At 45.5% G+C, this 27,626-nt stretch overlaps 1 protein-coding gene across 15 annotated transcripts in view; it reads right to left on the bottom strand.

The window, feature by feature from the left end:
* Nucleotides 1-809: 809 nt before the first annotated feature.
* Nucleotides 810-27,626, bottom strand: part of Grk5 (G protein-coupled receptor kinase 5) — a 184,832-nt gene continuing 158,015 nt past the window's right edge. For 4 of the 15 annotated variants that reach the window (XR_009594526.1, XR_009594531.1, XR_009594535.1 and 1 more), the window contains 13 exons: nt 26,419-26,482; nt 26,103-26,243; nt 23,179-23,369; nt 20,843-20,880; nt 19,260-19,349; nt 16,785-16,993; nt 14,015-14,152; nt 9,448-9,585; nt 8,864-8,995; nt 7,752-7,836; nt 7,512-7,628; nt 7,120-7,403; nt 3,252-6,710 (listed from right to left, as the gene is read on the bottom strand). Coding sequence is in view for 7 of the 15 variants with exons in the window: in XM_060391902.1 (XP_060247885.1) it covers nt 7,369-7,403; nt 7,512-7,628; nt 7,752-7,836; nt 8,864-8,995; nt 9,448-9,585; nt 14,015-14,152; nt 16,785-16,993; nt 19,260-19,349; nt 20,843-20,880; nt 23,179-23,369; nt 26,103-26,243; nt 26,419-26,482 (1,378 nt within the window). In the remaining 8 variants the exon portion in view is untranslated. Of the gene's footprint in view, nt 1,942-3,251; nt 6,711-6,755; nt 7,404-7,511; nt 7,629-7,751; nt 7,837-8,863; nt 8,996-9,447; nt 9,586-14,014; nt 14,153-16,784; nt 16,994-19,259; nt 19,350-20,842; nt 20,881-23,178; nt 23,370-26,102; nt 26,244-26,418; nt 26,483-27,626 lie in introns of those variants that run through there. The other 11 variants (XM_060391941.1, XM_060391913.1, XR_009594530.1 and 8 more) reach the window with 10 other exon arrangements.

Here is a 27,626-nt window from a genome sequence, read left to right as displayed (position 1 = left end):
CTTGGGGACCGATGGGGTGGGGTAGCCTGGAAGAGTTTGTCTCAGACTTATCCAGAGCAATCCCTAAGCACAAACCCTTTACCCACATCTACTTTGTGTATATAGTAAAATCATCTAGAAGAAATGTGATGTGGAGGGCAATAATAATATTAGCAGCTACTTTTAAAACATTTTTAAATTGTATGTGTTGATGCACATGTGTGAGTGCATGTAAAAGCCAGAGGCTGATAGCAGGCTATTCCTCAGTTGCTCTCCTCTAATTTTTAAGACAAGATCTCTCAGTAAACCTGGAGCTTGAAGATTCATTGAGGATGGTTAATGAACACCAGGGATATTCCTGTCTCTGTCTCCCCAGTGCTGGGACTATGGACACATAGTGCCACCATGCCTTTCCTTTTTAAACCTGGGTTATGGGTGACTGAACTCAGGTCCTCATGCTTACATGGCAAATACTATTCGCTGAGCCACCTTCTTAGCCCAGCAGATGCTATCTACTGAACACCCAGAATCATAGTTCACTCACCTAACACCTTTTGGAATAACACTCTTTCAATGCCATTTTATAGATGAAGCAAGCAGTAGAGTCTGGATGAAATTCTGGTCTCTCAGATATAGCAAGCCCAAGCCCTGTAACTCCATCCTATACCACCAACTATGGAGTCTGAATATCTCTAGGTGTTTGCAACATCAAAGTAGCAGGTTATCTTTGCAGGATATATGATCCCATTGTGAATCCCGAGATTCTGAACTGTAAAAACCTGTTTCTTGTTTGGTGTGGTTCAGCCCTAAGACACGCCTTTAATCCAAGAACTTTCTTTTTATTGTAAACAGGTGATTATGGTGTGGCTCAAGCCTTAGCAAACAACTTTAATCCAAGAGGTTTCTGTACACAGAATTTAATAATGTTAACCCTGGTCAAAAGGTGGAGCAAGAAATCAGCTGACAGGGATTAAACAGAAAGGAGGAACTTTGAGTTGAAGGGTATTTAAGACAGCATGGAGAAGAAAAAAGTTTTTGGCTTTTTCCTTCCGGGATGTGAACTGAGTAGGAAGGTCAGCTGGGTGCCTCTCTGAGCTAGCAAATTTTCATCCCAGCACCTGGCTCCTGAGTCTTCATTGTGAAATCAAATGATTTGAGATTTTCTTTCTTTACAATGAGTTATAGTTGAATAGATATTTTCATTTGCCGCAGCTGCCATAGCGAAGCATAAACTAATAAAATCTGTGCCTCAATGTGCAGGGCATGAAGAGAGCCCTGGAGCTTAAGTCCTGATGTGACTCAAGATCTCAGTCTCTTTCTCAACATGTAGTCTGTGGGCCAGCTGCTCTGCTTGGGAGCTTGTTAGAAAAGCAGACCCTACCCTTACCCCAGCCACTGAGACTGAGCCCAAGATGCCAAAGTGGGCCAGGCATCTACACTAACAAAGCTTGTCTCTAGAAAGATGAGCAAACCTCTTTACCGCTGCACCACCAAGACACCTGAAACCAGGCCTGACCACTATTTAGCTCAAGGAATTCCTTTGCATAGTGGTACAAGAGCCCCACTTGTTGTGGCTTGAGGTTCCCAGTGCTCAAACTTTCTTGCTTGTCACCATCTCCAGAGATCTAGGCAGATCTTGGCCAGAGTTTGATGTCCCAGGAGAGGTGGAGGAGCATCTCCAGACTCTCCTGCAGCTTGTTGGTCTGGGAGGCTGGCTAGGGTAGTGGGCTTTTTAGATTGATAAAAGTCCCCAAAATAGTACCATAGTCTCCACAAAGTTAGGGAAGATTCCCACTATCTCTGATGAAGTTCATGTCTCTAGGTTGGAGGGTTTCCTCTCCTTGGTTCCTCCACATTCTCTCATAAGTCTTCACACATGATCAGCAACATGTTCCTGTTGATTGGTTCCTCAGCATTGCAGCTCAGCTGCCACTCCTCAGGGTATCCAGGCACTGGGCTGGACTGAAAGGAGAGAAGCTTAAGCAAGGGTACGTGGGTGGGTTGGTGGAAGTCAGGATCTCAGTTTGCATGAGTGCAGGAGAAACAACTTTCTCTGGAGACAGTTTTCAGTGAAACAGCTCTTTTTTGTAAGGGCAGGAACAAAGGCTATATAAACCTTAGGGACTGGGTAAGGGTTTTCCAGGGTGACTGTACATCATTGGTTGGGGCCAAGGTTCTGAAAATGCTTCATTTGCATGAAGAGGAATTCCAGGTGTTTGCTGGACATGTCCTTTTAGAGACAGAAAAAGTTTAACCTGAAACCTGGCCACCAGACTATGTGACCACCTCAAGGGTTGCAGAGGTTTAGGTCACAAGGATATATGCAGGCCCAGATCAGAGAGGAAGTAGTCCTAATCCTGCCAGTCTCAGGATGAGATTTTTAGGGTTTGGACATGTCTCAACCTCACTTTTACTTTGGATCAACTCCCTTGGTGGCTCTGAACCTGGACGCATGGCTTTCTGGTCCCACACTCGGCAATTTTTCTCTTGTTCCAGGAAAACCCCTTTTTTAGTTATAGATGAACTTCCCATCCCATCACACTGCTCAGCAGCAGCTACACAGAGTTTTTAATCTTAATTCTTTTTTCCGTTAGAAAGGTGTCTGTTTACAGAGCCAGGGAACTAAAGTCTTCCATGGGTGATATGGACCCTAGAGCTCACGCTGGGAGACAGGAACCTCAAATATCCACTCCCTTCTGTGCACTTCTCTTCTACCAAATGCTTACTGGGAAAATCCCTAGTTCTGACACAGGGTATGTGAACAAATGTGAGGTCTGCCACCATTCTCACTCCATTTCAAAAAGGATCCAGAGATAGCCAGAAGACCAGGTCCTCCAGGGCACAGGTTTGCATGCTGGGAATCCCATGTCCTTAGAATGCTTCAGGAGCCACTTGGTGTAGCTCTGACAGATAAAGGCCCACAGCAGCCCGCTCAAGATCACATAGTACTGGGGTCTAAACCATACATGAAAGCTGAACAGTGCTCTCCACAGAGTCTGCCTCTTATATAAGAGGCTCATCAGGCAGCAGGCACAGGTGTCTCCTGGCATTCTGGCCCTTGTCAACTTTGTCCCCATGGCTAGAACCTGCTGGGCTTGGGGTAAAAACCAGATGGCCTGTTAGGAGTTATTCTGGCCTCCTTATATACTGGGTGGGGTGGAACTGGCTTGAGAAAAGGTTAACTGAGAGGTCACAGCAGTCAGGGCCTTTTTCAGGCAGTTGTCACACAGACATAGAGGCCAGTGCCTCCACAGAAGGAAAGAATTGCAATGTATGTTCATTAAGGAATTTATTTCTCTTTATGAAACAGCAGTGGTTGTGGCTAGATATAGTGGCACTGTGACACAGTGAACAGAACACAAGAGGTTCAGAGCAGCACAACAGAAGCTGTTATCATTGACAATAACCTCCAAGATGGAACCATGTTCATTCATTACTGCTAAAATCTCCCTGAAAAAAAAAAAAAGGAAACTTTGGATAACAGAATTATAATAATGCCAGTAACCACAATGCCTTTCCAATGGAGAATATTTACTTGCAATCTATTATGGAATGATGTATCAATAAACTGGAAAAATGTCCAGCATCTTATTTTGGGGTGAAGGATATTTCTTTCCGAGGGTGAGCTAGCTTGTCACATGTTAAATCATTGTCCTGAGTCAAGACTTCAGTTTGGATCAGAGAAGGCAACTCATGTGCCTATATGGGATCTGGCCTACATACCTGTCAGCTTCAATAGCTGAGTGGCTGGTTGTATAAACAGGTACAGAAGGTGGAAGAAGATACTTTATACCACCTTTCCATAGCAAAATCCAAGAAGTTAGAAGGTCTTATCTCAGGATATTGGGTTATGAAGATGGGAGACACTTGGAAGGGGATAAGGATACAGCCAGAAAAGCAAGCACACAGTATCCCAAGAGAAGAGCCCAGTGTTGTTTGGATCAGCCTTTTCTCTTCCTCTCTTGGGACCTCAAGTTGTCCAAGAAGCTGCCACCATTCCCTCTGTGAAGTCTTAGAATGCCAAGGTCCAGGAGGCTGCATTACTGCTCTATGTTGAGGTTAATAGCTCAGTGAATTTTCTGGAAAACAGAGCCAGCCTTTCAAGAAAGTTCATGATGGATTTCAATAGTGGGTCTAAGTTCCTTGGAAAAGTATGAAAATTTCCTGACCTTAGTTTTCTCAGGGGTAGGCTCCAATCTTGTGCTCCTAATGCAAAGATGCATCACGCACATGTCCCCATTCACGTGAACTCATCAGAAACATCACGGGGCAGTAACTTTGAGGCATGCTTGCCATTGAGGCTACCTGGCTGTGTTTGTATGGCAAACCTCTTGCTGCCCCTCCAAAAGAACAACTTTGGATAACAGAATTTATCCAGAGACCAGCCCTGTGGTTTCAGCCAGACTCAGGCCCTAGGCAGGTGAGTGAACCTGGGGCCTTGTGGTTCAGGTTCAAGAAAGGGCAGAGGCTAGACACCATCTTCCTGGAAGGTGGGGTCAGGCCTTCTTGATATTCTGGAGTGATATTCAGAGTCTCACACACACAAAGGGTGATAATAGCAGAGAGCACACTGTTCACTTCAGACAGAGGCCTATCTCCCAAACAACAAAAGGAGAGAAACTTCTCACTTCCAGTCAGTGAACATTTGATGAGAAAAATACAACACTTGAAGAAAGTGTCTTCTACAAAGAGCTCAAATGCACAATAGAGTATCATCTGTTCGCTGTCCACATACACTTACTCCCAGAGAGGTGAATGGACAGAGGGCTTGTTGTCATTAGACAAAACAAACAAACAAAAAGCAAAACAAACAAACAAAACATCTAAAATGCAGCTATAGAAACAAAGGCAGGAGGAAGAGTCAGTCAGGGAGGAGAACCAGTTTTCAGCCACTGGTTGGTCTCTTGTTATAAAACCATGAGTGGGCCAAAACAAACTAAAAGACTGAATCATGTGGCTACCCTAACTCCCCACAGGCACTCAGGTACATTTCAGTGCACAGGCCTTTCAGGACCTCGTGATGGGAACACATGGTGGCCAGACTTCCATTCTCTTTTTAGCTTTCTAGGGATTCTCTGCTACAAATGCACATTGCCTTGACATCAAGGCCTAAGGAGAAACTTCTTCCTAAGAGTTACCCACTAGACAAGGGTTAATGGCTGTGGGTGGTGAAACAGAAACAAACCTGTGAGAAGGAGGCAGGGGTTGTCTGTGCTGGGGCTGAAGACCAGCCCAGGAGGATGACAATTCTTCTTTTCCTCAAGGAAGAAGAGTCAGCAAGAGCTTGATGACCCGGAAGTACTGAGTGTCCTGCTCCCCAATAGAACCTAGATATGGTTGTTTGTATTTGCTTCATGTTCACCCCAAGAAAAGTTCAGAGGCAGCCTCGGGGCCAGGCTTGAAGTTAATCCTGCTCCATGGAAAACAGCCTGGCTGTTTTCTTTCTCATGATTAAATGACTTCAGGATGATCAGCCCCAAAGTCCAGGTTCTTTTCCAGCAGTGAACTCTGGAAGAGTTTGGGATCAAAGATATGAGACTGACATACTTGGGATTTTCCTGCTGACAGGCTTAAGTCCCAAAGTTGTCATGTCCCTCAGAAAAACATGGCATTTAGGCCATACCCATAGGGGGATGGTTCTCACACAACAGGGTACCAGAAGGGTGTGGGTAGCTTAGTAAAGACACAGACTCCATGGTAGTATGCATTTTCAATCCTAGAACTCCAGAGGTTGAGGCAGGAGGGTTTTGAGTTTGATACTATCCTGTACTATAAAATAAGATCACCAAGTAGTAGGCTTGGAGTGTGGCCCAGGAGTTTGCATTTTAACAGGAGCTGATTCAGGTAGCACCTGGTTCACCTTGCAAGAAATCCTAGTAATTGGTGGTGGCTGAAACCAGTTTTGAGGCAGAGTCATCATATTCAGAGCCTCAGCCTCCCAGGAAGTAGTGAGATTAGCTGCTTACCCTGTCCTGGAGGGAAGGTGAGGGCAAATCTGTACCTTGTCACCTCCTGGGACTTCAGGGGCTGAGCAGCAACTTCCTAGAGTTGTAAAGGTGAGTCCACCAAGTCTTATAGGAATGACTTGTGCCTGTCTTTGAGATGCCCATTAGAACAAGCCTCTGGCCCAGCTCTCCTGGGGAAGTGACAATGAGATTGTCTTGCACTTCACTAGTACGTGGGATTCCTCTCAGGCATCCCATTTTCCTGGAGAGATGACTTTCTTCACGTCACATGAGCCAACAAGTATGTGGGGCCATATGAAGGTGTCATGATCTGTGATCACTTTATTGACCAGCCAAGGTCTAAACAGGCTTGGAGGCAGTCACTCAGGATGGACCCCAATTCAACTTCTCCGTAGTTCCATGGTTGGGAACACTTGGGTTTTCATGACTGGTCATTACCATCAGTACAAACTCCTAAAAGTAATATACAACAGACATCCCTGAACCCAACAGAAACCTCTTGAAAACCACTGGCTTTAGCAGCCAAGATCTCTATCTCAATGATATAAGATTCCTTGCCCTGCATGCTACATGCCCTAAAGCAGGAGGCCAAGTGAAACTGCAATGTCAAATGCCTGCCCATTGAAGTACTCTTACCAATGATGTCAGAGCTCCCAGAGTGTTTGGGTCAGGAGTGGAGGGAGATGATGTACCAAGTGTATTTTGGCATTTCATTCAGATTGTTACAAGTCAACAGGAGAGTGACAGATACACTGAGGAAAAAGGCTAGAAAGATGGATGAAGATAGATATAATCAGGTCTTTAAAGGTAAAAGGTGAAACATTTTCTACATTTAATAAAAACATTTTCTCTTTTGAGGAAGTCTAGAGTCACATTTTTGTCAGCCCCCCCCACATCTAAAATGTATTAAAACACATGGCTTAACAGTGGCTGCACAGAAAATATACACCCTCAAGGTCTGACTTTCATTTAAATACAAATATACAAAATGTAAACGGAGACGATAGAGAAATTTACAAAACTTTCCTTTAAAAATAATAAACACAAAATTCAGTTCTAGTTAGGATACTATTAAAATCCGTGCAAGCTGTCATATGCCATTAGGTTTCTATTGCAATGTTCAACAAGGACAATTCCAGTCCACCCCGGCTTGGGGCCATCTTGGAAAACAGACCTGAGTGAAAATTTCTTTGAGAAACTTGGAGGCTTGTTGTTGGGGTGAACAATATCCTATCCCGGTTCCTGGGGGCACTCTCCTGGCCACCCAGCCACAGTGGAAGCTCCATTGGCTACAAGTTCTGCTTCCAAGTAGAAGGGTCTGAGCTGGTTACATTTTTTACTTCTAGACCAGAGCTGAAACTAGCTGCTTCCAGTGGAGTTTGAATTGATGTGGTTTGAATTAATACGGTGGTTACAACTGGTCTTAGGAGTGGGTGAACTCTTGGAATTGTTCTGATGCTGGGGGGAGGAAAGGGGAGAGTCAGTTCTTGGTAAACTCAAATCCCACAGATGACACATTAATGGTAGCTATGGAGGTAGAGGAAGTAGAATCCAGAATGTTCCAACCTGCTTCTCTTTGCTTTTTTGCATTCTTCCCAGCAGACCTGAGTCTACAGCCTGCTCCCTGAGCAGAGGGTTTTGTCTGGTGCCTGGGAAGGTCCATGGAATTAAGAAAGCCTAAATCTGCGAGCAGAGGGAAAGGGTAATTTCTTTCTAGAACTTATAGTTTTACTTGATAGAAATGTTTAAACATTTCATTGTATTATAAACACACGAACATATTACAGAGTAGGATGTGAAACTTACATGAAGTTCTTATAGAAAACACACAAACTTGGCAGGGGGTGGAGCTCAGTCTGCACTTCCCATGAGCCTGAAGATGCTTCCTGCCCTGAGTCACAGATAACAGATATCCTGTGGGGTCACCAGACGTGTGACCTAGGGTTAAGTTCTTTGACTTCTCTCAGCCTCAGTTTCCTTAACCAAAATAGGGCAATGGAAACCCATACACATGTGTTCACACTTCACAAGGATACTTCATAAGGATATACCACAGTAGTGAGTCATACCCTCTCCTGGTACATGGAAGGTGCCTAAGATACAGTGGTAGAATAAATGAATTGTTGGATAGAAGCTGGGGTGTGTAGACATGTATGTCTCATACATAATACATCTTTGTAAATAACCACCTTCATCCCTGCTACCTGAGGGAGAAAGTTAAGATTCAGGTCAAGGACCACAGGTGCACCTGGGGTCAGAGACAAGTAGAAAGAGGCTCCCAAGCTCAAGGGTGGGAATTGTGGGGCTTCAGCTTCTTGAAGGGGCAGGCTAAGTGGGGTACAACTGCAGCTGCCTTTGTAGCTGTGGAGTGGGGCTAATGGGTTTTCATATTCTGGCTTATCAGATCTTCCCAAGGGCTGTTTTTCCATTTGGTCCATACCAATCCCTCCTTCAGAGATAAGCTTTGAGGGAAGAAAGTCTACTCCCAAGGAGAAAACTCCTTAGGCTGCCAGCTAGTGTCAAGGAGGGGATGGGTACTGAACAATGGGACAGTGTTTCCCAGGCTGAGGTGGTTTTTCTTTGTAAGGGACATTCAGTGGTGACCCCTGGGAGAAGAGGTCCTGAGCTGTGTTTACCTCTCTATCTAGTGGGAAGAGGCTGATAATGTTGTTCAGCATCCTTCAGTATGTAGTACAGACGTGGCAAAAACCAGCTTCCCTGTGTTAATAATGTTGACATGGGACCCTGTCCCTTTTGCCTGCAGGGGAGGCACCAACAGGGCTGTTGGGGCTTTGGACAAACTCACTAAAAATTCCAAGCTACCAGGCCATACAGGCAGGGAACGTTCTGAAGCTCTGGTGTATGGAAGTGGGCTGGAGTCCCAGAGCTAAGGCCAGGCTAGCCAGGCTGACTCTTACCTGACGCCTGAAGAGTCTGTGGAACAGCCCTTTCTTTGGTGGTTCTGGAAGCTGACTTCTGTTCAGGTCCGGTGAGAGGGTACCGTTGGGTCCAAACACATTCAGCTCCTTAAAGCATTCTGTTTCTATCATCTGGAGAGGCAAAATAAAAACACCACTGTTAACCTGTGGGGCCTTCCCCTGAGACATATCATGCCTGCCCTGCAGGTTCTGGCCCCTCCCACAACAAGGCTCTTCTGTAACTTGCTGGGGAACTCCACCAAGAGCAGAATCCACCAGACACACACTCTTTCCCCTCCAAACTATCTTCTATAGCTTCCTTGAGTATGAGCCCTATAGCATTCTGATCAGCTGATTTTCCTCAATTTGATGCTTGTAGCTCCAGAAAATGTACCATTTTCCCGTTTGTTTTAAGGAGCCTCATGGGGAGGCATCTTGCTGCTTTCACCACCTGTTCTCTCTCAGGCACTTTGTTGGCTTCTATACCCACCCCAGGTCCATCTCTGCCACCATAGCCAGTGGCCCTTCTATCACTCTTGCACTTCCATTTTCTCTGGAGAGAAGCTGGGACATGCCCTGCCCACCTCATTTTGCCATGGGATTGGCACAGAGCCTGTGGAGAACTTGGAGTAGAAGTCGTCATCTGTGTGGTCCAGGTTGACGCCTTTCACAGTGGAGAACTGCTCAATGTCTAGCACATCCTTGCAGTACACAGCCCGTGGCTACAAGACAGAGAGTTCCATCACACAGGGCCTCCCGGTGGCTGGCAGGTCCCTATACCCAGCCCTGAAGGTTTTGATGTGGAACATTGGGAACATCTTTCTAATGTCTGGATCCTCAGACCTCAGTTTCCCTCTCTCTTGATCCACCAAGGGAAACTGGTTCTAGTGAAATGAGAGCTGGGGGTGCCCAGCTGTCTACTCTAATGCTCCTTCTTTCCACAGCTTAAACACACAGACCACAGACCTGTGGTTTCTTTCTAGGTAGGTCCAAGTGATTGAGAGGTGACTTCTGTGTCTAAGTTCATGCTCTCTGGAATCTTTGGACACCTCACCCATCAGCTGTCTTGGCTGCCAGGAAGCCCACAGCATCAGGAAGGTAGCACTGTTTCAAATATCTTCTCTTTTGGATGAGGGGTTGCATGATCACAGTTTGGGATCTGTGGTCCATTCCTCTACAGAGAGAATGGAAGCTGTGTACCCAGTACCAGACAAAAGCACAAGAGGAATTCTGCTCAGAGCATAGTGCCATAGAGAGACGACAGCTAGGGTTTACATGGCATGGCCCTGGTAGGAATATGTTCCATCTCCTTCTCATGTAGCCCAATAAACCATATGTTTTAATTCAGATTCTGTAGCAGGTATTCCCCACTATGAAGCTTAGGAGCCTGGGAAAAAACCACATGTGTCCTCAGAGTCTTAGTTTTCTTCCTGCAAATGGGGATAATGGAAACACATGGGCCATAGTGCTGCTGACTGTTGCTGTTCTGAGTATGAGCTGCTGTGACAATGGAAGTCCTGCCCGTCCTCAACTGTCCATCTAGCAGCAGTTGAATGCCTACTCTACATACACACAGAAGCCAACCTGGCCGGGTTCTGCCCTACAGGAGGGCAGGTTGTGGAATGTACAATGCCAAGGAGATGTGAACTTTAGGGGTAACTCCAGGCTGAGCAAAGTGTGTCTATCTGGAGATAGAGACTGTTTCTATGCAGCCTTCCCAGGCCTGGCCCAGGGCCCAGCACAGATACCAGCTTACTCAAGGGTCATGGGTTGGCTCATAAGCTTGGCGGAGACTGTGATCCCTTAGGAAGCTCCAGACTAGGGCTTAAGCCTCAACATTTTCTAAGGTTTATCATTCTTTCTACAGAGGCCTATTGCTCAAGGCCTCTGTATGTGGTTTGAAGCCACACAGCTAGGAGAACAAACCGCTGGGCTAAAGGGTGGGTGAGAAGTGGCAGAAGTAGGGTTGGGGACCTCACAATATAGCTGTACCTCTCCTTCTCAGTCTTCATGGCTTGGGGGAAGGAGTCAGGTGGCATCAGGATCATTTCCATTATTTACAAGGCCAAGATAAAATAAAAATGCAGGGTCCCCTACGCAGAAAGTATTACAATTTTAAGATAACAATTAATGCGACATTGAGCCAAACAAGGCAAGGATGATTATACATGCCAAGCCCGTGTAGCTGGCCATGGGATGTGTTCAGGCCTTGGGATGTGTGATGGCCCTCAGAAATATACAGATAAATATTTTTTTTGAACTGATAAAAATTTCTGTACTGATAAAAATTTAACTTAACAAGCCAAAACCTATCATCTTATGGTTATTATTTTCTTAGAGAAGTTTCCTTTTGAAATACATTTATGGGCTGGAGAGATGGCTCAGTAGTTAAGAGCACTGTCTGCTCTTCCAGATTTCCTGAGTTCAATTTCCAGCAACCACATCATCTATAGTGGAATCTGATGCCGTCTTCTGGCACACAGGTGTACATGCAGATAGAACACTTATAAAATAGATAAATCTTTACAAAAGAAAAGAAGAAATATTTATTTTGGTTTTGAAAAAAGTCAAGTGAAGTGAAAAAGATTAAGCCAGTAATAGTGCCTATGAATTATGAATGTGGCTATGACCTGAAGGTGATATGAGAAGAACTATGAATGAGTGGTTGGGCCAGAGGGCAGACAAGATAGGGGCAGGTCATCTTTAGGCATTTATAAGGGTCTTCACTTTCTGGGGCCTACAATCTTCACTCACCATCTACCCCAATGACATGCTGAGGGCCTTGGCTGCCTAGAGGAGAGGTCATATGCCATGTGAACCACAGGGTACTATGGAACAGGGGTAGGGAATGCTGACCTCTATACAAGACATTGAGAAATCCTCAAGCTAAGTGAGGGTTTTGTCATACCCAGGATGACCAACTATCCCCATTTTTTCAAGACATAACACTTTCAAGGCTAAATCAAGAACACTTCTAGATGGCTAGTTGCATTGATGACTGGAGATGCTGCCTCCCATACAACAAACATTCTATGACCTGGAAAACTTTTTTTTCAGCCCTGCCCTACCTGTGAGCACGCTACCTCTGAGCACGCTAACAACTAAAGAGTACCACTCATACTTCCCCTCCCCAATTTTATTTATGGGGTGTTTGCTGACATTTCACTTTTCAGACTGAGATTTCCATGGTAGAAATAACCCAGGATACTATTTGTTGTGCATCCCCTGGAGCCTGGAGCATGTGGAGAGGTTCAGAAATACATCCTGTGTCATGAGTAATCTCACCACATCAATAGGTAGGCCAGGAGGATGGTTGTGGTTCTTTTGCAAGTCTAAGCCTACAACTGTTGTATCCTTGCTGTTACTCTAGACATTCTCTAGGGATGCTGAGCAGTGGCTGCATCATATTTCTCAACAAACTTAAAAATATCTACCAACAAACAAACAAAATTTGAAAAACTGGGTTAGGCTTGGCCCAAGACCATTTGGGACCTGGGTACAAAATTAGTATTTCTTGTGGGGTGGAATACTAGGGGACAATTTTGGGTGCCATCCTTAGGAACACCATATACTTCCTTTGAAACAGAGCCTCTCATTGGTTTGGAACTCCCAATTTGGCAAGACTGGCTGGCAAGTGAGCCTCAGAGATCCTTCTGTGTTTGCCTTCTCAGTGATGGGATTATAATCACATATTAATACATCCAAATTCATGTGGATATTGAAGATTGAAATCAAGTCCTCATGCTAGCAATGCAATCACTTTACTGATGGGCTAGCTCTTAGCTGTTCTCTCCCATTTTTGAGACAGGATCTCCACAAGCTGGCCTCCCAAACATGCTATATAGCTAAAGATTATTTTGAATTTCTGAGCCTTCTGCTTCTGCTTCCTAAATGCTAGGATTAAAGGTATGCATCATCATACCTGGTTAGTATGATGCTAGGGATCAGACTCAGTACTCCATTCACGCTAGGGAAGCATTCTACCAATTGAGCTATACCCCTGGGCCAGGATCATTACTCTTATTTCTCTCTAGGTGAAAGAAAACCAATTTTGAGAGTCACTACTACGACTGGAATCTCCTGCAACAACTGCTGAATTTCCTCTCATGTGGAGTTTGCAGCACTTGCTGACTTAATCTTCCTAAGGTAAAAAAACATTCCCTGGTCAGACCTATGATGTGCATGCCACATCTGGCTACAGAAGTCTCCAGTGGATGACTGTGAACACTGTTCAGCATCCAGCAGCTAGCCCTGGCTTCCCACATCTGCTGCTGACCTTCTACCAAGATGATTAGGGAACCTTTGCTACAGGAAGATGACAAAGATCCAAGAACTGTTCCTCACTTCTTTAGTGCTGTACTAACAAATGGTTAGCAACTGGTTCTATGAGAGGGGTTTTGGAAAGCTCTGATTTGTATTATTTGCCAATTCTTAATGGTGTCCATAGTCCCAGCCTGGCCCCAGCCTTGTGACTGAGCAGGGCCCTGGGAAGAAATGTGTACTACATCTGTCAACTTTCATGAGCTGAAACAAGGCAGTTCCCCAGTGTTCCTGTACCTTTCACAGTTCTTGGCTCATCCCCCAGGTCCCAACAAGTATCCTTAATCTGCTGGGACTTTGAAAGAACAGAGGCACAAAAAGACCTTGCTGGATGGGGGCCCTTTTGTGAGTGTGAAGCTGGGCTATCCAGGTCCAGTGGAGCATCTCCAAGGAGAATTCTAATTTAACCAAACAGTAGATGCTCAGTTAAACTGAACTGAATGTGGTGATCCCCATGACAGCATTTTCTGTTTTGGTCTCATTTCAGCCTTCAAAATCTCTAGCAGGGTCAGGGAGGGGAGGTATCTTGGACAGAAGAGGACCTGAAGGCTGTCTAGGTCCCTTATACTGGAGAATGTATCTAGGTGTCTGGACAACCAGTGTGGGGATCCAGGGTTCATACTCCCATCTGTACATTCTGACATCGAGATCTGTAGCACTGCCACAAAGTAGCCAGGGTGTAGGAAGGGGCAGGGAGCAATCTTTGACACTCTAGAAGACAGTTGGATTGATTGACTTGAAGCATTGTTTGAGACACAACTCTGGGTCTGCTAGAAAGCATGGCTGGGAGAGATGACTTTAGAGCTCCTGGGAGCAGTGGTGGATACTCACATCTGGAACGAAGGGAGGGTCCAACATCCCAGCCTCCAGGCGCTTAAAATTCATGTTCCTGAAGAAGGGGTGCCTCTTGACTTCGGCAGCCCCCTCCTCCTGGCAGCCCAGCCTCTGCTTCGAGTCTTTGATGAGCAGCTGTGACAAGAGAGTCCCATGAAGCCATGTGATTGGGCCTTTCCATCTGCCCGGAGGCCACAGGGCAAAGAAACATCTGTGGCTGTAGCTATCCCAAGTGTTCCTCCTTTAGCCTCCCAGTGCCACTTCCTGGAACTCACAGTATGAGGGGGATGTCTTCCCAATTAGAAGAACTGGAGTGACAGCAGAGAGAGGACCAGATCATATCTTTGTAAAAACTAAGTCATGCTCTCAGTTGCCCTATGGTACACTATAAGGCTGGTGGCTCAGATTTGCCCACATCTGGGCTTCTCTTTTCAATTTTATTTTGTTTTATGATGTTTTCTTATTATTATTGTGTGTAGGTGTATGTACCATAACATGTGTATGTAGATTAGAGAACAACTTTTTGAAGTCAGTTTTATCCCTTTACCTGTTACATGGGTTCCAGGATTTGAACCCAGGTTGCCAGGCTTGCATAAAAAATGCTTTACCTGCTGAGCCATCTCTCTGACTCTGAGTTCCTCTTTTCCAGATACAAGTACCTGGGCTATGCTCTATTTACTCCAAGAAACACCAAAGAAGCAAAGCTGTGCAGTGGCTAAGCCTGTTAATTTAGCCCCCAGAGCCAAAGATAAGATGATAAAACGATAGATGACAGGTAGGGCTGGGTTGCTTATCAACTACTACCAGGTAGGAACGACAGCTAAGAAAGACTGTGCTTTCCAAAGAAGTGCTAGAAAATCAGGCTTTTAGTATGAAAAGCTTGACTATTAAGTTAAAATTTGACTATTTCTAAAATACTCCATAGAAGGGGAACAAAACATCCACCTACGGTATCACCCCTTTGCAAGCATGCTATAAGGTATACATTAGCACGAGAGAAAGTGTAGGTGGGGTGGAAGAAGGCAGAGTAAGGTCCTTGAATGTGGAAGATTCATGTGATCTGGAATGACTGAGAGATCCGAATGGCTGGAGGACTCAGGGGAGGGTGGAAAAGAAAGAGAAATGGGCCTCAGCAGGGGCCTCAGCTTTAGGATTAGATCTAAGAATCAAGGAAGTTGGACTATGAGCTTCTAGACTATGAACTTCAAGGGTCATGGCTGTCAAGATGGAATGGAGAGCAATTTCCTTGCTGTTTGTGTAGCTGCCTCCATGGTTTACAGGTCAGGCATTGCAGTAGCCTGAGTCAGTACCTGTTAGAGGAATAAGAGCAGAGTGGCCAGACTGAGATACTGTGTATTATAAAGAGCATGAGGTCCAGACAAGAATCCAAGCCCCAAGAGAAGACAAAGCAAGGTTTGAGGTTTCTTCCTTGTAGCAAAGATGAGGGCTCAATTATTTGGGACTTTTCAGCCACAGAACAGTGGAAGGCTTAGCTAACACAGTAACTCAGCGGCCACAAGGGGGCAGGAGAGTGACAGCAGTGGCCCTGGTTATAGCAAGAGCTTCTGCTCAAAGCATGTGGTTGAATTGGAGGTTTGTAGGGAAGTTGGGTGGTGGTGATGGTGGTTATTATTTTAGAAGTAGGGGTCATGTTTGCCTCATCCTCTCAGTATGTTTATGTTCCTGTTGAGGTCTCTTGAGATCTGCTTCTTGGAAGTCCTTAGTCTTGTCACACCACATAGATACCTGACCTCTGCTGCCTGTTTCTCCAGTTTCATCCTGACTGTCCTGGGAGTGGGGTAGCTAAGCCCCTGGGGTTCCCTGGCCTTCTGCATATAGAAGCTTAGCTACTTACCTTCAAGTTTCTAGTTCTGGCCCTCCCTAAGCTCCACCCTGGGCCAGGGCCACTTGGGGACTCAGGAATGGGAGGAGAGGCCCCTTTCAGACTGGGCTTCTCTGCTGATCCAGGTACAGTGTAGCTCCAGGGGAAGGTAGTCTATGGGCTTGCAAGTGTGTGAAGCTAGGCACTCAGGTCCTTCCTGTTCTCATATGGCTGGCATCAGAGAGCATCTTTCCGTGGTGAGACTTGGGAGCCCGAGAGCCAGGCAGGAGCAGGAAGTAGCTGACTACACACTGTCAAAAGAAGGGCCTAAAGACTAGCTAGGGAAGGGCTTTATGGCTCCTGCAACTTTTTCTTCTTTCTAGTTGTTCAGTATCTGTATCTGGTCCCAACATATTCCAGCCAGTCTAACCCTCCTCATGTGTATATACTGCTCATCCACAGATGCTGCTACTCAGAACTTGAGCTGTGACCACCTTTCCACATAATGGATAGAAACCATGAGAATATGTTCAAAGACTTCAAGGACATCAACACCCCTCTTGCAGTCCTTGCCCTCAAACCAGTGTCTAGAATCCAGAGCTGAGGGAACAGGAGACCCAAGTTCAAGGGCAGAAACTTGCTTGTGAACCAACTTGCTGTTCTTTGCTGACTTCTCTACAAAGTTACATAGTTTCAGGGATGTTTACCTCACCCCATTCCTTGATTCATGGAATATCCAACCTGTTATGGCAGGCTTCCCCTAAGTCCTTTCTGGCCATCTGATCCACATCAAGACCACCAGCCATTCTGGTGTGGAGGGGTGTACTATTCACAGGTTTGTATGTACTGTTCCTGTCCTTTCAGCCTTTCTGGTGTTCTAGGCACAGGCTGGAGCTACTGCTGGGCAGCAACCTATGGGCGGCATCTGGCTCAACAGGAGCTTACCATGCTGCAGATGGACTTGGCCTCTTCGGAGAACTTGAGGGAGTACACCTCCTCAGTTTCCAGCACCCGGCGATCCACCTCTTCCCGCTTAACTTTCTCCTTGCGGCCTCGAAATGGTGACTGGCCCTCAATCATCTCATAGATGAGGCAGCCCAGGCCCCAGTAGTCAGGGCTCAGCCCATATCGCTGGTTGTTCAGGACTTCTGGGGCTGAGCACAGGAGGGGAGGGAGTGAGGAACAACTGGCAGCAGAATGCAGCCTAAGCACACAGGCCACTAATGCTCCTCATCCCATTAGTACCCAAGGGTGACAGCATTCTCACAGAATGACTGAAGTTTTAGGCTGGAGCTACCTTCCTTCCAACCTTCAACTTTAATCCAGCAGGTGTGTAAACACCACTTTGTCCAGAAAGCCTCCCCTGATGGTGCTTCGCTGAGCCTAGTTCTGACAATGGCTTCAGGACCCTAATTACTGTGTATGGAAATGTCTCCTCAGATAGAACACACAATACAGTTTTCACTGCTTTGTCCCTAGTGACAGGCATGGCTCCCCCACACAAGACACACTGCATATATCTTTATTTCAATGAAGAAGGATGCCCACCTAAACTAAAGATTATATTCAATCTACCTGGACTTTCAATAATCTTTTGGGGGGCAGGGCTGAAGGCACGGCTCAGTGGTTAACAACACAAACTGTCTTCTATTCTAAAGGACCTGGCTTTGATTCCCAGCACCCACATGGCAGGAACTCCAGTTTCAGGGAATATATCACCCTTTTCTGGCCTCTGCAGGCACTAAGTACACATAGGGTACACAGATATACATGCAGACAAAAGACCCATACACATACAATAATATCATCATCACCTTTTAAAATCTCTTACTGTATCTTCCCTACCACTTTGACAAAATAACTCATAGATTCACCATAGACATATAAAAGACATATACATGTCTTGAGGTCATTCAAAATGAGAATGCATGATATGCACCAGTGGACACATGAGAGTCTGTGTGTAGACAAAACATTCAGCGGAGTTCAAAAGGAGAGCAATGCAAATGTGTAAGCAGATTTCCATGCAGGTACATGGACAGGTATATCTATATCTATACATCTGCCTATCTGTCCACCCATCATCCAGATATCCATCACCCATTTATCCATCATCCACCCAGCCGCAATATGAGAGGGTCATACAGGGAAGTGAACCATGCAAAGAGATAAGAATGAAAATCTGGTGCAGATTGACTGCATCAACCTGGATCAGACTTTGGGGAGTATAAGAATAGGCAACTTATTCCCAATGAAAAAAAAGTTTCCTGGTTTAATATAAAGAAAGCATAATTCTTTATGCACAAGAAAGCATAATTACATTGAAACTCAACTAAGGGTAGTGTCATTTCTTCCAAGAAAATGGGTTCTAGAGACAGGCTATGTGAACTAGCTTAAGGGGCTAAGGTTTTGGCCTGGTCTCAGTATTGTAGAGGCCATTTCGGCTATTAGCTGCCTCTGATCCTGGTTGTGGGAGCTTGGTGAACCTCTGGCTATAAGAGTCATTTAGATTACTAGCCACCTCTGGTCCTGGTTGTAGGAGCTTGAAATAGCCTGGCCCAACAGATAATAAAGGCTGTTAATCACTCCCAATTGTAAGCTTTCAGGATGGAAGAACAAGATTTTCATTTTTCCCATTGAAAGGACAATCCTGTGTTTCTAACCCTGGTTTCTCTGGAGATCTGTGGGTACAAGGACCTTTGTGCTATGCTCCCAACACCCATCCACCTATTCTCTATGTATCTATCAGATCTAACTATCAGAATTCTCATTTTCACATATTTACAGCCACATATCCCGTAGGTTGTAGTCTGGACTCTCAAGAACCAGAGACAATGTACTGAATGTTACATTGGGCAGAGGGCAACAGGGACTGAGCCTAGAACTTTCAGGGGTCCCCTGTATCTCCTGGGGATGGAACAGAGGACATATGCATGGGAAATGTATAAGGAAGCAAGAGATGGTCCTAATTGGTAGAAGATTCTAAGAGTTTAGGTCTCTTCCCAGCATGTTACTCTTGGAGCAGGCCGAGAGGAGGAAGGGTGGTCCCTAATTAGAACCATGTTTGGAAACATGGCAGGTTCCTTTAATTTTAGAGCCCTTCTTAATGACCTCCTTCTTCTCGGAGGTATCCACAAAGAGCTCATTCAAGTAGGTCCTACTTCAACAAGAGCCCCCCCCTTAGAAATGCTGGTACCAGGCTCTGGTCACCAAACCCCCAGGATGGCTTGTTTTGGGGACCTCTTGGTTGGGAACTATAGAAAACTTAGTTTAGGTCACACCTTGGGTCCCAGTGTACCCTACCTGACTGAAGCCTCCAGGCACTCTGGGGAAGATCAGCAAAACACAAAGAGACTGTGGAACTTAAGAGTGGAGGCCTTAGGGTGGTGCAGTGTGTGATGGGCACAAGGTATTACTCACCCATGTAGCCAACAGTGCCTACCCGGCCACGGATAAGGTCTCCCTCAGGGATCTTCACAGCCAGTCCCAGGTCTGAGATCCTGATGTGGCCTATTGGGGACAGCAGAGTCAATGGATTCCTGTGGTCCATAGACTTGTGAGGCTTCTGTCCGATGAAGATATAACCTCAGTCTGTTCTCTCAGGGTAACCATGTGACCGTGGGAGAGTGTAAGTGAGATGTGCAGAAACTGCACATTAATGAGAGGACCATTAATAAAGATGCGAAAGGATGCTTGGACAGGGCTGGCCACTGGCCGACCTGCCACATTTAATGCCCCAAGGAGCTTCCTGGAAGGCTGAGGTCACAGAGTTTAAAATGTCTTGGCTGATTCTAGGATTGCTTCACAAGAAAAATATGAGGTTCTTGACATTTTGCAACAATGTGCTTAAGGGAAAAAGTTGTAAAGCAACTTAGGAAGCCACTCCCTGCCTTCCTGATTGATCTTTGTAGGTGTTTTTTTTTTCCCCCTTCAGAAAGATGGAGAAATAAGAAGGGCAGAGCCTGGCCTGGAATCTGAGCTCACAGTCCAAACTGCCCCTAAGACCCAGGCAGCAACACCCCAAGGGTTCTATACTTCTACCTGTCACCCTACTAGCAGGGTTATAGATACATTTCACATTCAGGAAGGAACACATGCCCTTGTCCATAAATGCCTGTCAGGCCTGAGTGGCTTAGATAGCTTCCAGCTCTGTGGTATCTGGCAGAAAGGGGTAAAAGAGCATATGAGGACCAGCAGTGGACTACTCCTGTGACTGCAGTGACTACACTGTGGCCTGAACCTCTTGGAGGACCCTGTGCTCTCGACTCCTCTGCACACAGCTCTTTCCAGGTCAACAAATGTGTTGGGGAGGGGTACTCTGTGTCCCAGGAACATGCAGAAGGTCAGGTTGGTTCCTCTGAGCCTCAGGCTTATCATATGTAAGATGGGCACTTGGATGCTCCTGCCCTTCTGTGGAGATGGGAAAAATCTACTCAGGTACATAAGAAAACTACTCTGTAGGTGTGACAGACTAAACTGTGTGAGGGGCTGCTACCTACATGCTCACACCCAAAGCAAATGACAATGATAGTACACAGATAATGACATGTTCACAGCTAGCTGGAATCAACAGGCTATTTTCCATGGGCCATCATGTAGTACCCTCACTACACAGTCCTCCCCATAGTGGCCAGGACGGGCCTGAGGTCTCTGCTTCACAAACAAAACAAGGAGTAGGACAAGTGGCATGGAGATTCAGTGCTACTAAGAAGCTTTAAATGTCAGTACCTTTGCCTTTGATTGGCATTCTTTGTCACTGACACTGACTCTGATGTCAGAGTCAGCTGAGCTACACTGCTTTACAAAGTAGAGGCCTCCCTCAGGTCCAGGAGTAAGGAACAGGAGTGGGGTCCTCTGCCCTATGGGTCTCCATCCCTTCCCATAATCCTGGCCTAACCCCATCCATTCCTGAGAGTCTCTGGAGGCCCTTCCTCTGGGTAACTTGGAACACTAACCTCAGATACTGCAACAGAAAATGTCCCATCTTCCAGCCCCTGACTTACCATAATCATCTAGCAGGATGTTTTCGGGTTTCAGATCTCTGCAAAGTGAAAACAACAGGCATCTAACAATGGCCATTCCAGGCAGCAAAGAAACAGTGCTTTTGGGTTGACCCTCTGGTGCCAGTCATGCCTAGGCACCACAAGATGTCTGTCTCCTATCTCTGGGCTGAAGTAGTCTGGTCTTTCTGAGTCAAGGCCATTGTGAGCTCATTTCTCTCTTCCACGTAATTTAACACAAATGCCATTGGCTTCTTCTCTTTCCTACAGAATGATTAGCATGTTAGGAAAGGCCAGTTCTTGTACTTGTCCTCACACGCATGGCTCATGGGGCAGAGGGCAAAGGCTAGTATGGTCAGAGACTCCCTGGAAGGCTTGGTAGACCTGACATCACAGAACACCCTGTAGGCAGAGCAAGTCCTGGAAACAAAGAGAAGTCACCAAGCCCAGAGTATTAGCTCTACCATTGGGAAGAAAGCTGTGAGATGGGTCAGAGGGAAGACTCCTATGAATGGAGTCCCAGGAGGCTGGTACATCTAAGTCCTGCTGTGTCAAAGCCTGGGAAGAAGCCAGGCAGAAGGCATAGCTACCAGTGGAGCTGCTTCACCTTATCCCCAGGTTCTCCTCTCGTCAGTGACAGGATCTTACTCATGAAGGGGAGCAGAGAGGGAACAGGCAGAAGACTCTGGATTTCCCAGTGAAATCTGGGTAAAGGAAAAGGTTTAGCTTAGGATGTGTACCATGTTGTTACATCACAGGTATGGCAATACTGGCATCTGAACAGAGGCTCCAGTTCTGCACCAGCCAGCTTTGCTTATTTAACTGATGGCAGCTGTCCTTGTAGGGAGTGGTTCACGTATCCAAATCCTGGGCAATCTCACCAATGAGATGGGTATTTGTGTACTCTTCTTTATTACAAACCATCTTTGCTGATTTTTATTATTTACATGGGTTTCTTTTGATGTGCTAGCAATCCCAAATAAGACAAGAACTCTCAACTCAAGAAACCAGTGGCCATGGGTTGAAAACAACAGGTTGACAGAGACCACCGGACAGGATCAAATTCACAAACCATCTAGGGCAGGTAGTCAGGACAAGGAGGAAAACCTGAGGCTAGCAGTGCTTAACCTGTGGGTTTGACTCCTTTGGAGAGGAGGTGTCAAATGACCTTTTCACAGGGGCTGCCTAAGACCATAGGAAAATAGATATTTATATTACAATTCATAACAGTAGCAAAATGAAAAAAAGTTATGAAGTAGCAATAATTTTGTGATTGGAGGTCACTACATAAAGAACTGTATAAAAGGGTCACAGCATTAGGAAGGTTAAAAAACACTGCCTTTCAGTCTTTGCTGCCCTAGAGGAAGGGAATTTGGAACTTCAGGGTTCCCTACCCCTATTCCAACACACTCTTTTTAAAATGAAAGGCAATCAAGGAGGTTCTTAGTTTTGAGCCTTTAAGGGAAATCTGACTTCTTACTTCAATTACAAAACAACAACAACAAAACCCAAATAAAACAAAACAAAATACAAACAAACAGAAACACAGGCAAGGGCTAGTGTTTGAGGTAGGAGCTATTGAGAACATTCTTTCATTTCTAAAAAACTCTTGCAGTCCCAAGATAATCTTTATCCAGAAATCCATGGAAAGTCATCAACTGACTGTGTAGGTGCCTAGGGGTCTATAAGGACTGATAGGGTCCCATATTCTGGCAATTTCCAGTGTAGAGTTCCTAATATCAGTCCTTACCTTTCAGGCACTTAGCACAAATTTTTTTTAAATAGATGATGGCAGAAATCAATTTGCTACAACAAATTAGATTCCAAGAGGTCCCTTGAGAAATTATGTAACTGTCCGATATCAAAACATCATCTTTCTGCACACATAAGGGAATAATTAAAAATTCATTCAAAATGCAGAAAGGGAGGCAGGAGAGATAGCTCAGTGGTTGTGAACACTTAATACTCTTACAGAGGACTAGAGTTTGGTTCCTGGCACCCATATCAAGGTAGCTCACAACCACCTGTAGCCCCAGCTACAGGGGAGCCAATTGCCTTGGACAGTGACTCTCCCTACATCCCACTAGGACTGATTCCAGATAGTAGCCACTAGGATCCACTGACTATACCTGGGTACAGGTGACAGGGTGGCAGTGATCAGTCTCTCCTTGGAGGAGGACTTTAGAGAATATCATTTTACAAGCTTGGCTTCTCTAATCATTAGAGGCCAGAGACACCATAAGAAGAGTGGTCCATTTCACTAGCTGGGTTCCTGGGAACCATGTATTTATAAATGGAGGGTTACAGGGGCTCTGCCAAACTCTGGGAGAACTGCTCACCTATAGACAGTATTCTCACGGTGTAAGTCTTCCAGGCCACAGAGGATCTCAGCTGCATAAAACAAGGCTCGCTCTTCCTCAAAGCCAGGGTTCCCCATGTTGTAGATATGAAACTTCAGATCACCCCCATTCATGATGGTCAGAACCAGGCACAGCGCATCTTTGGTCTCATAGGCATAAGCCAGGTTGACCTGGGAACACAAGAGCAGCACTATGATAAGGTCATGGCCACTGTCACTAATACTCCTTGCCCTGGGATCATTAAAGCTGGAAGCAGGAGGATTGAACAGTACAAAGTAATTCATACCCTATGCCTAGACCTCCTCTCAATGATCTTGCCTGTTTTCTTTCATGCTCAGTGAAGAACTCATGCTCAGATCTTTTGACAAGTGGTTCAAAGTAAAGGGCTAAAGGGGACATGGGCAGGTAGAATCCTGACCTTCCAGCAAGTCTACCAAGGTGCTGACAGTTGCCATACTACAAAGGCATGTGCATGCATTACTTTTTAAAACTAAATGTTGTCTAGTTGGCTAATCAGAAAAGCAAGACACAATGGCCCTTCATACTTCAGGAGGGGCAGTGAGGATTTGGGGAACAGACCATAGCCTGGAAGAAAAACTCTACGCGGGACATGTCAACAGGTATGATTCTGGTGGATCCCTGATACCCAAGGTGCAGTGGATGAGGCAGGTGGCTGACTACATTGTGCTGTAGTCTCCACGTTGGGAGTTTGCACAAATGAAATCTAGCTACTGGCAGCCAGGCTTGGAATAGGCTGGTATAAAAACTTGGGTGGAAACATCAAGAATAGGAGTTATTTCTGAGGAAAAGAGAGACTGGTAGCAGAGGTGGTATGAGCTTACAGGTACTGGCTTCCATTGCCAACTACTGGAGCTGACCCTCTTCTTTCCACACCTGCCCAGGTGAGCCCCAAGAAGGGTCCAGGAGGTGTGTCATGGTTTGTGTGAGTGTCCTCTAAAGATCTACATGTTAAAGGACTGGTTTCCAGGGTGGTGCTACTGGGAGGAGAGAAGACCATAGGAGAACAGGCCTATGAGAGGACCTTCGAGTCATTGGAGGTATCCTAGAAGGAGATTGTGAGACCTAGCCATCTCTTGTCTCTTTATTCTGCTTTGTTTGTTTGCTTGTTTGTGGTGCAAATCCTGCAACATCAAGGCTGTTCAATGTTGAATGGGAACCTCCAGAATTGGGAACTAAAATAAATCTGTTCTTTTTATTAGATAAATGTCTCAGGTATTTTCTTATAGTGACAAAAGCTGACACCAGGTGTTACTGTGGAGACTCTCTACCAAGGGTAGTGGACAGAACCCACTTAAGGAAGGTCTGGGACCTTGAAGATGTGCCAGCTCAGGCTTGTCAGACACACCATGCTTTTCTGAGTAGGACTCAACAGCACCTCCCTCACAGACGAAGGCTCCACTAGGCAGCATCAAGGTGACAACCCAAAGTCAAAACAGCCCAGATCAAACCAGGCTGATGTTAGCTTTGTCCAAGTCCTCATTCAAGGTACCACTGAATTCTCTACTCCTCCCTAAGAACAAACATGGCAGCTGGGACAACCTAGAATGAGACCCAGAGACCAAAACTTCTGACCTGTTTGAGCATCACTTCATAAACCTTGATGATGGTATCCCCCTTTGTCACACAGTTGCCAGGAATTTAATTAGGGCAAGCCAGTTGACAAACAACTGTAAGATAGTGTGCATAATCCTTATTCCTCTGCTATGAATCTAGACCCTGGCTACATTCACAGATGCATACCAGGGAATGTTTGAAAGTAGATATCACAGCACGGTTGGTAAAGGTTCACAAATGAGAAACAATTTCAATCTGTGGGTATGGGCTATACAGAGCAGTGATCTATAATTTTTTTTTGAAGGGAAGAGCTAGGCTATAGGTCTAGACAGAGGGGGGAAAAACAACTTCAGGGTAAAATCATCATAGCATAAGATGCACAGAATGGTCCTGTTTGCTACAAATAATAAAGCAAATACATGAATAAAACATGACTAGAATGACTACTCTACTCAAAGGAGGTATTTGGTTTCTATTGCATATCTTTCTGTTGTTTGAATTTTACCTCTCACATATATTAGTTTTTATAAGACTACAGAGATGGCTTCGTAGTTAAGGGCATTGGCTGCTCTTTCAGAGGACGTGGGTTCAATTTCTAGCATCCACACAGAAGTTCACAACTGTCTATAACTCTAGCTCTAGGGGATCAAACACCCTGTTCTTGCCTCTACATGTATGTGGTACATGTAGTACATGAAGGCAAAACATTCAAACACATAAATTAAAAATATTAGTTTCTGTAATAATATGTGGAAGAAACATTTAGAGCTTACCAAATATACATGCTTCTCCATGGATATTTAGCCTCCTCTTCAGGAAGCTTGTCCCTGAGATGATTAGCTGTGACCAGTGGACTATGGGTGGAAGTATGGAATGCCAGGTCAAGTGAGGCAGTGAGAAGTCCCTGTGGAGACTCCCCCCACATTCTTTCCTGGCTTTAATTGGGTTAGCCAGTAAGTGAAGAGGAGCTCAATCTGACTAGACTTGATATAGCTTTCATTGTGTGCAGATCTATAAAGTTAGGGCTAATTTATTATTTGGGCAGAGCGTAGTCTAGACTGATCAGGAAGCACACAAACAAAATAGCACCTCTTGATGAAACTCCACCATGATGGCCTCCATCAGAACGAACCAGCCAGGAGCATCTGTGGAACCCAGAGATCCTTGTCTGGGCCTAGAGTGACCTTGTTTTGCTCACTGAGTTTTTAAGGTGGCCATAGAGAACAGGGATCCCAGAAAAGGACTAGCTATATTGGAGGGCCATCACTACTTGCAAGGAAGAAAGTCCCAGTCACCAGAAGAATGGGCCTGTGGCCCTGGATACTCACCACAAACTGGCTGTTGACCTTCTCAAGAATCTGCTTTTCATTGAGTGCCATTGACTCTCCTTTCCTTTTTTTGATCCTCTTCTTCTCTAAGCGTTTGCAAGCATACATTTTACCAGTGGCCCGAACCTGGCAGGCACAGACCTGCAGTAGAAGGCAGACACTCAGGTCATAGTATATTACAGTGGTCTACCCAACTCCAAGGCCTGACATCCTGGCCATGACAGCACAAGAGGATCCTTCTGAAATCACTACTGTTCTAAAAGAAGTGAAGAAGGGGAGCAGAGGCCCAGCCCCTTCAATGGAGATGTTCACTCACCTCTCCAAAGCCCCCTTTGCCCAGCACTCGATACTGCCGGAAAGTATTTTTGGTCACTGGTTGTCTGAAAAATATCAAGAACCTGATATTTGTCTCCTGAAATAAGATTTAAGATCCATAAGAAACAGACAGGAGTGGTTGGCAAGGAGAGCCCAGGGCATGTAATGTCTTCCTCTGAGACTGAGCTAGAGACCCAGACCTCTGGCTCTGAGGACTGGGGAGCTAGGTGATAAGACATTCTGGCTTTCTCGGGAAGCTCAGGAAAAAGTTTTAGAAGAATAAGCCCACAGTGCTTAACCATGCTGAATCAGGACTTCCTTCTTCCTTCTGTAGGAGCTCAGCCCAATCTAGGCAATTAAAGGCTCATGGAAGCTACCCTTTCCCTAACAATACACCTCTGCTCTCTCACAAATGCATAGCCTATGGCTAGACCCAGGAGGAAATTCTGCTTAGGGTGCAGGGTGGGGGCTGTGAGCCCTCCTGACCCCTGTAGGGCTCAGTCTGCCAGCAGGTGACCACACTTGCTCTTCTATGCACCCAAGAGGGAGTGCACCTTGCTTAGAGCAAACGGTGGCTACAGGTCTGCTCCAGGTACTCTGTGATCATCAGCTCTTAGCCTTTTCTTCACAAGGACTGCTTTGTTGTATTTCCATCCATTCAGGATATGGTATCACCAAAGAGTTGGTGATAAAAATACCCACCATTTTCTGTCTCCAGCTTCCCAATTTAATGAGCAAGAGCCAAGGAGCATGTCTGACCTGACAGACTTTCTCATCAGAAGGCATGGATGGTATTACCAGGAGTCAACAAATAAAGTCATCTAGCTCTTGCCAAGAACTCTAGGCTGAAGAGCTTGTTTTTATCCCTGGTCTGGTTGGCAAAAAGTAAGCAATATAACATGGGAAAGCTACCTTTTGGATCACAGGGATTACTTCTGAGAACACACACACACACACACACACACACACACACCCTATAACATTCTGATCAGGACAGGGGCTAAAAGACAGAATTAATCAGTTTGAGGAGGACCCACAAGCCTCCAGCAAGTCTTGAACATTCACATCCTCTAAAGATCTTCCGTGTTGATAGGCCTGGATTTCTTTAATATCGCCTCTTCATACTACATACTTCATACAATTGCTATTGGGACAACCATGAAAACCCAGGGAACTCTAAGGTCCCAGGTCTTCATGTGTGTGACATAC

Source organism: Meriones unguiculatus, chromosome 1 (assembly GCF_030254825.1).
Source record: "Meriones unguiculatus strain TT.TT164.6M chromosome 1, Bangor_MerUng_6.1, whole genome shotgun sequence".
Classification (NCBI taxonomy): domain Eukaryota; kingdom Metazoa; phylum Chordata; class Mammalia; order Rodentia; family Muridae; genus Meriones; species Meriones unguiculatus.
This window is presented reverse-complemented; position numbering and strand designations above follow the sequence as displayed.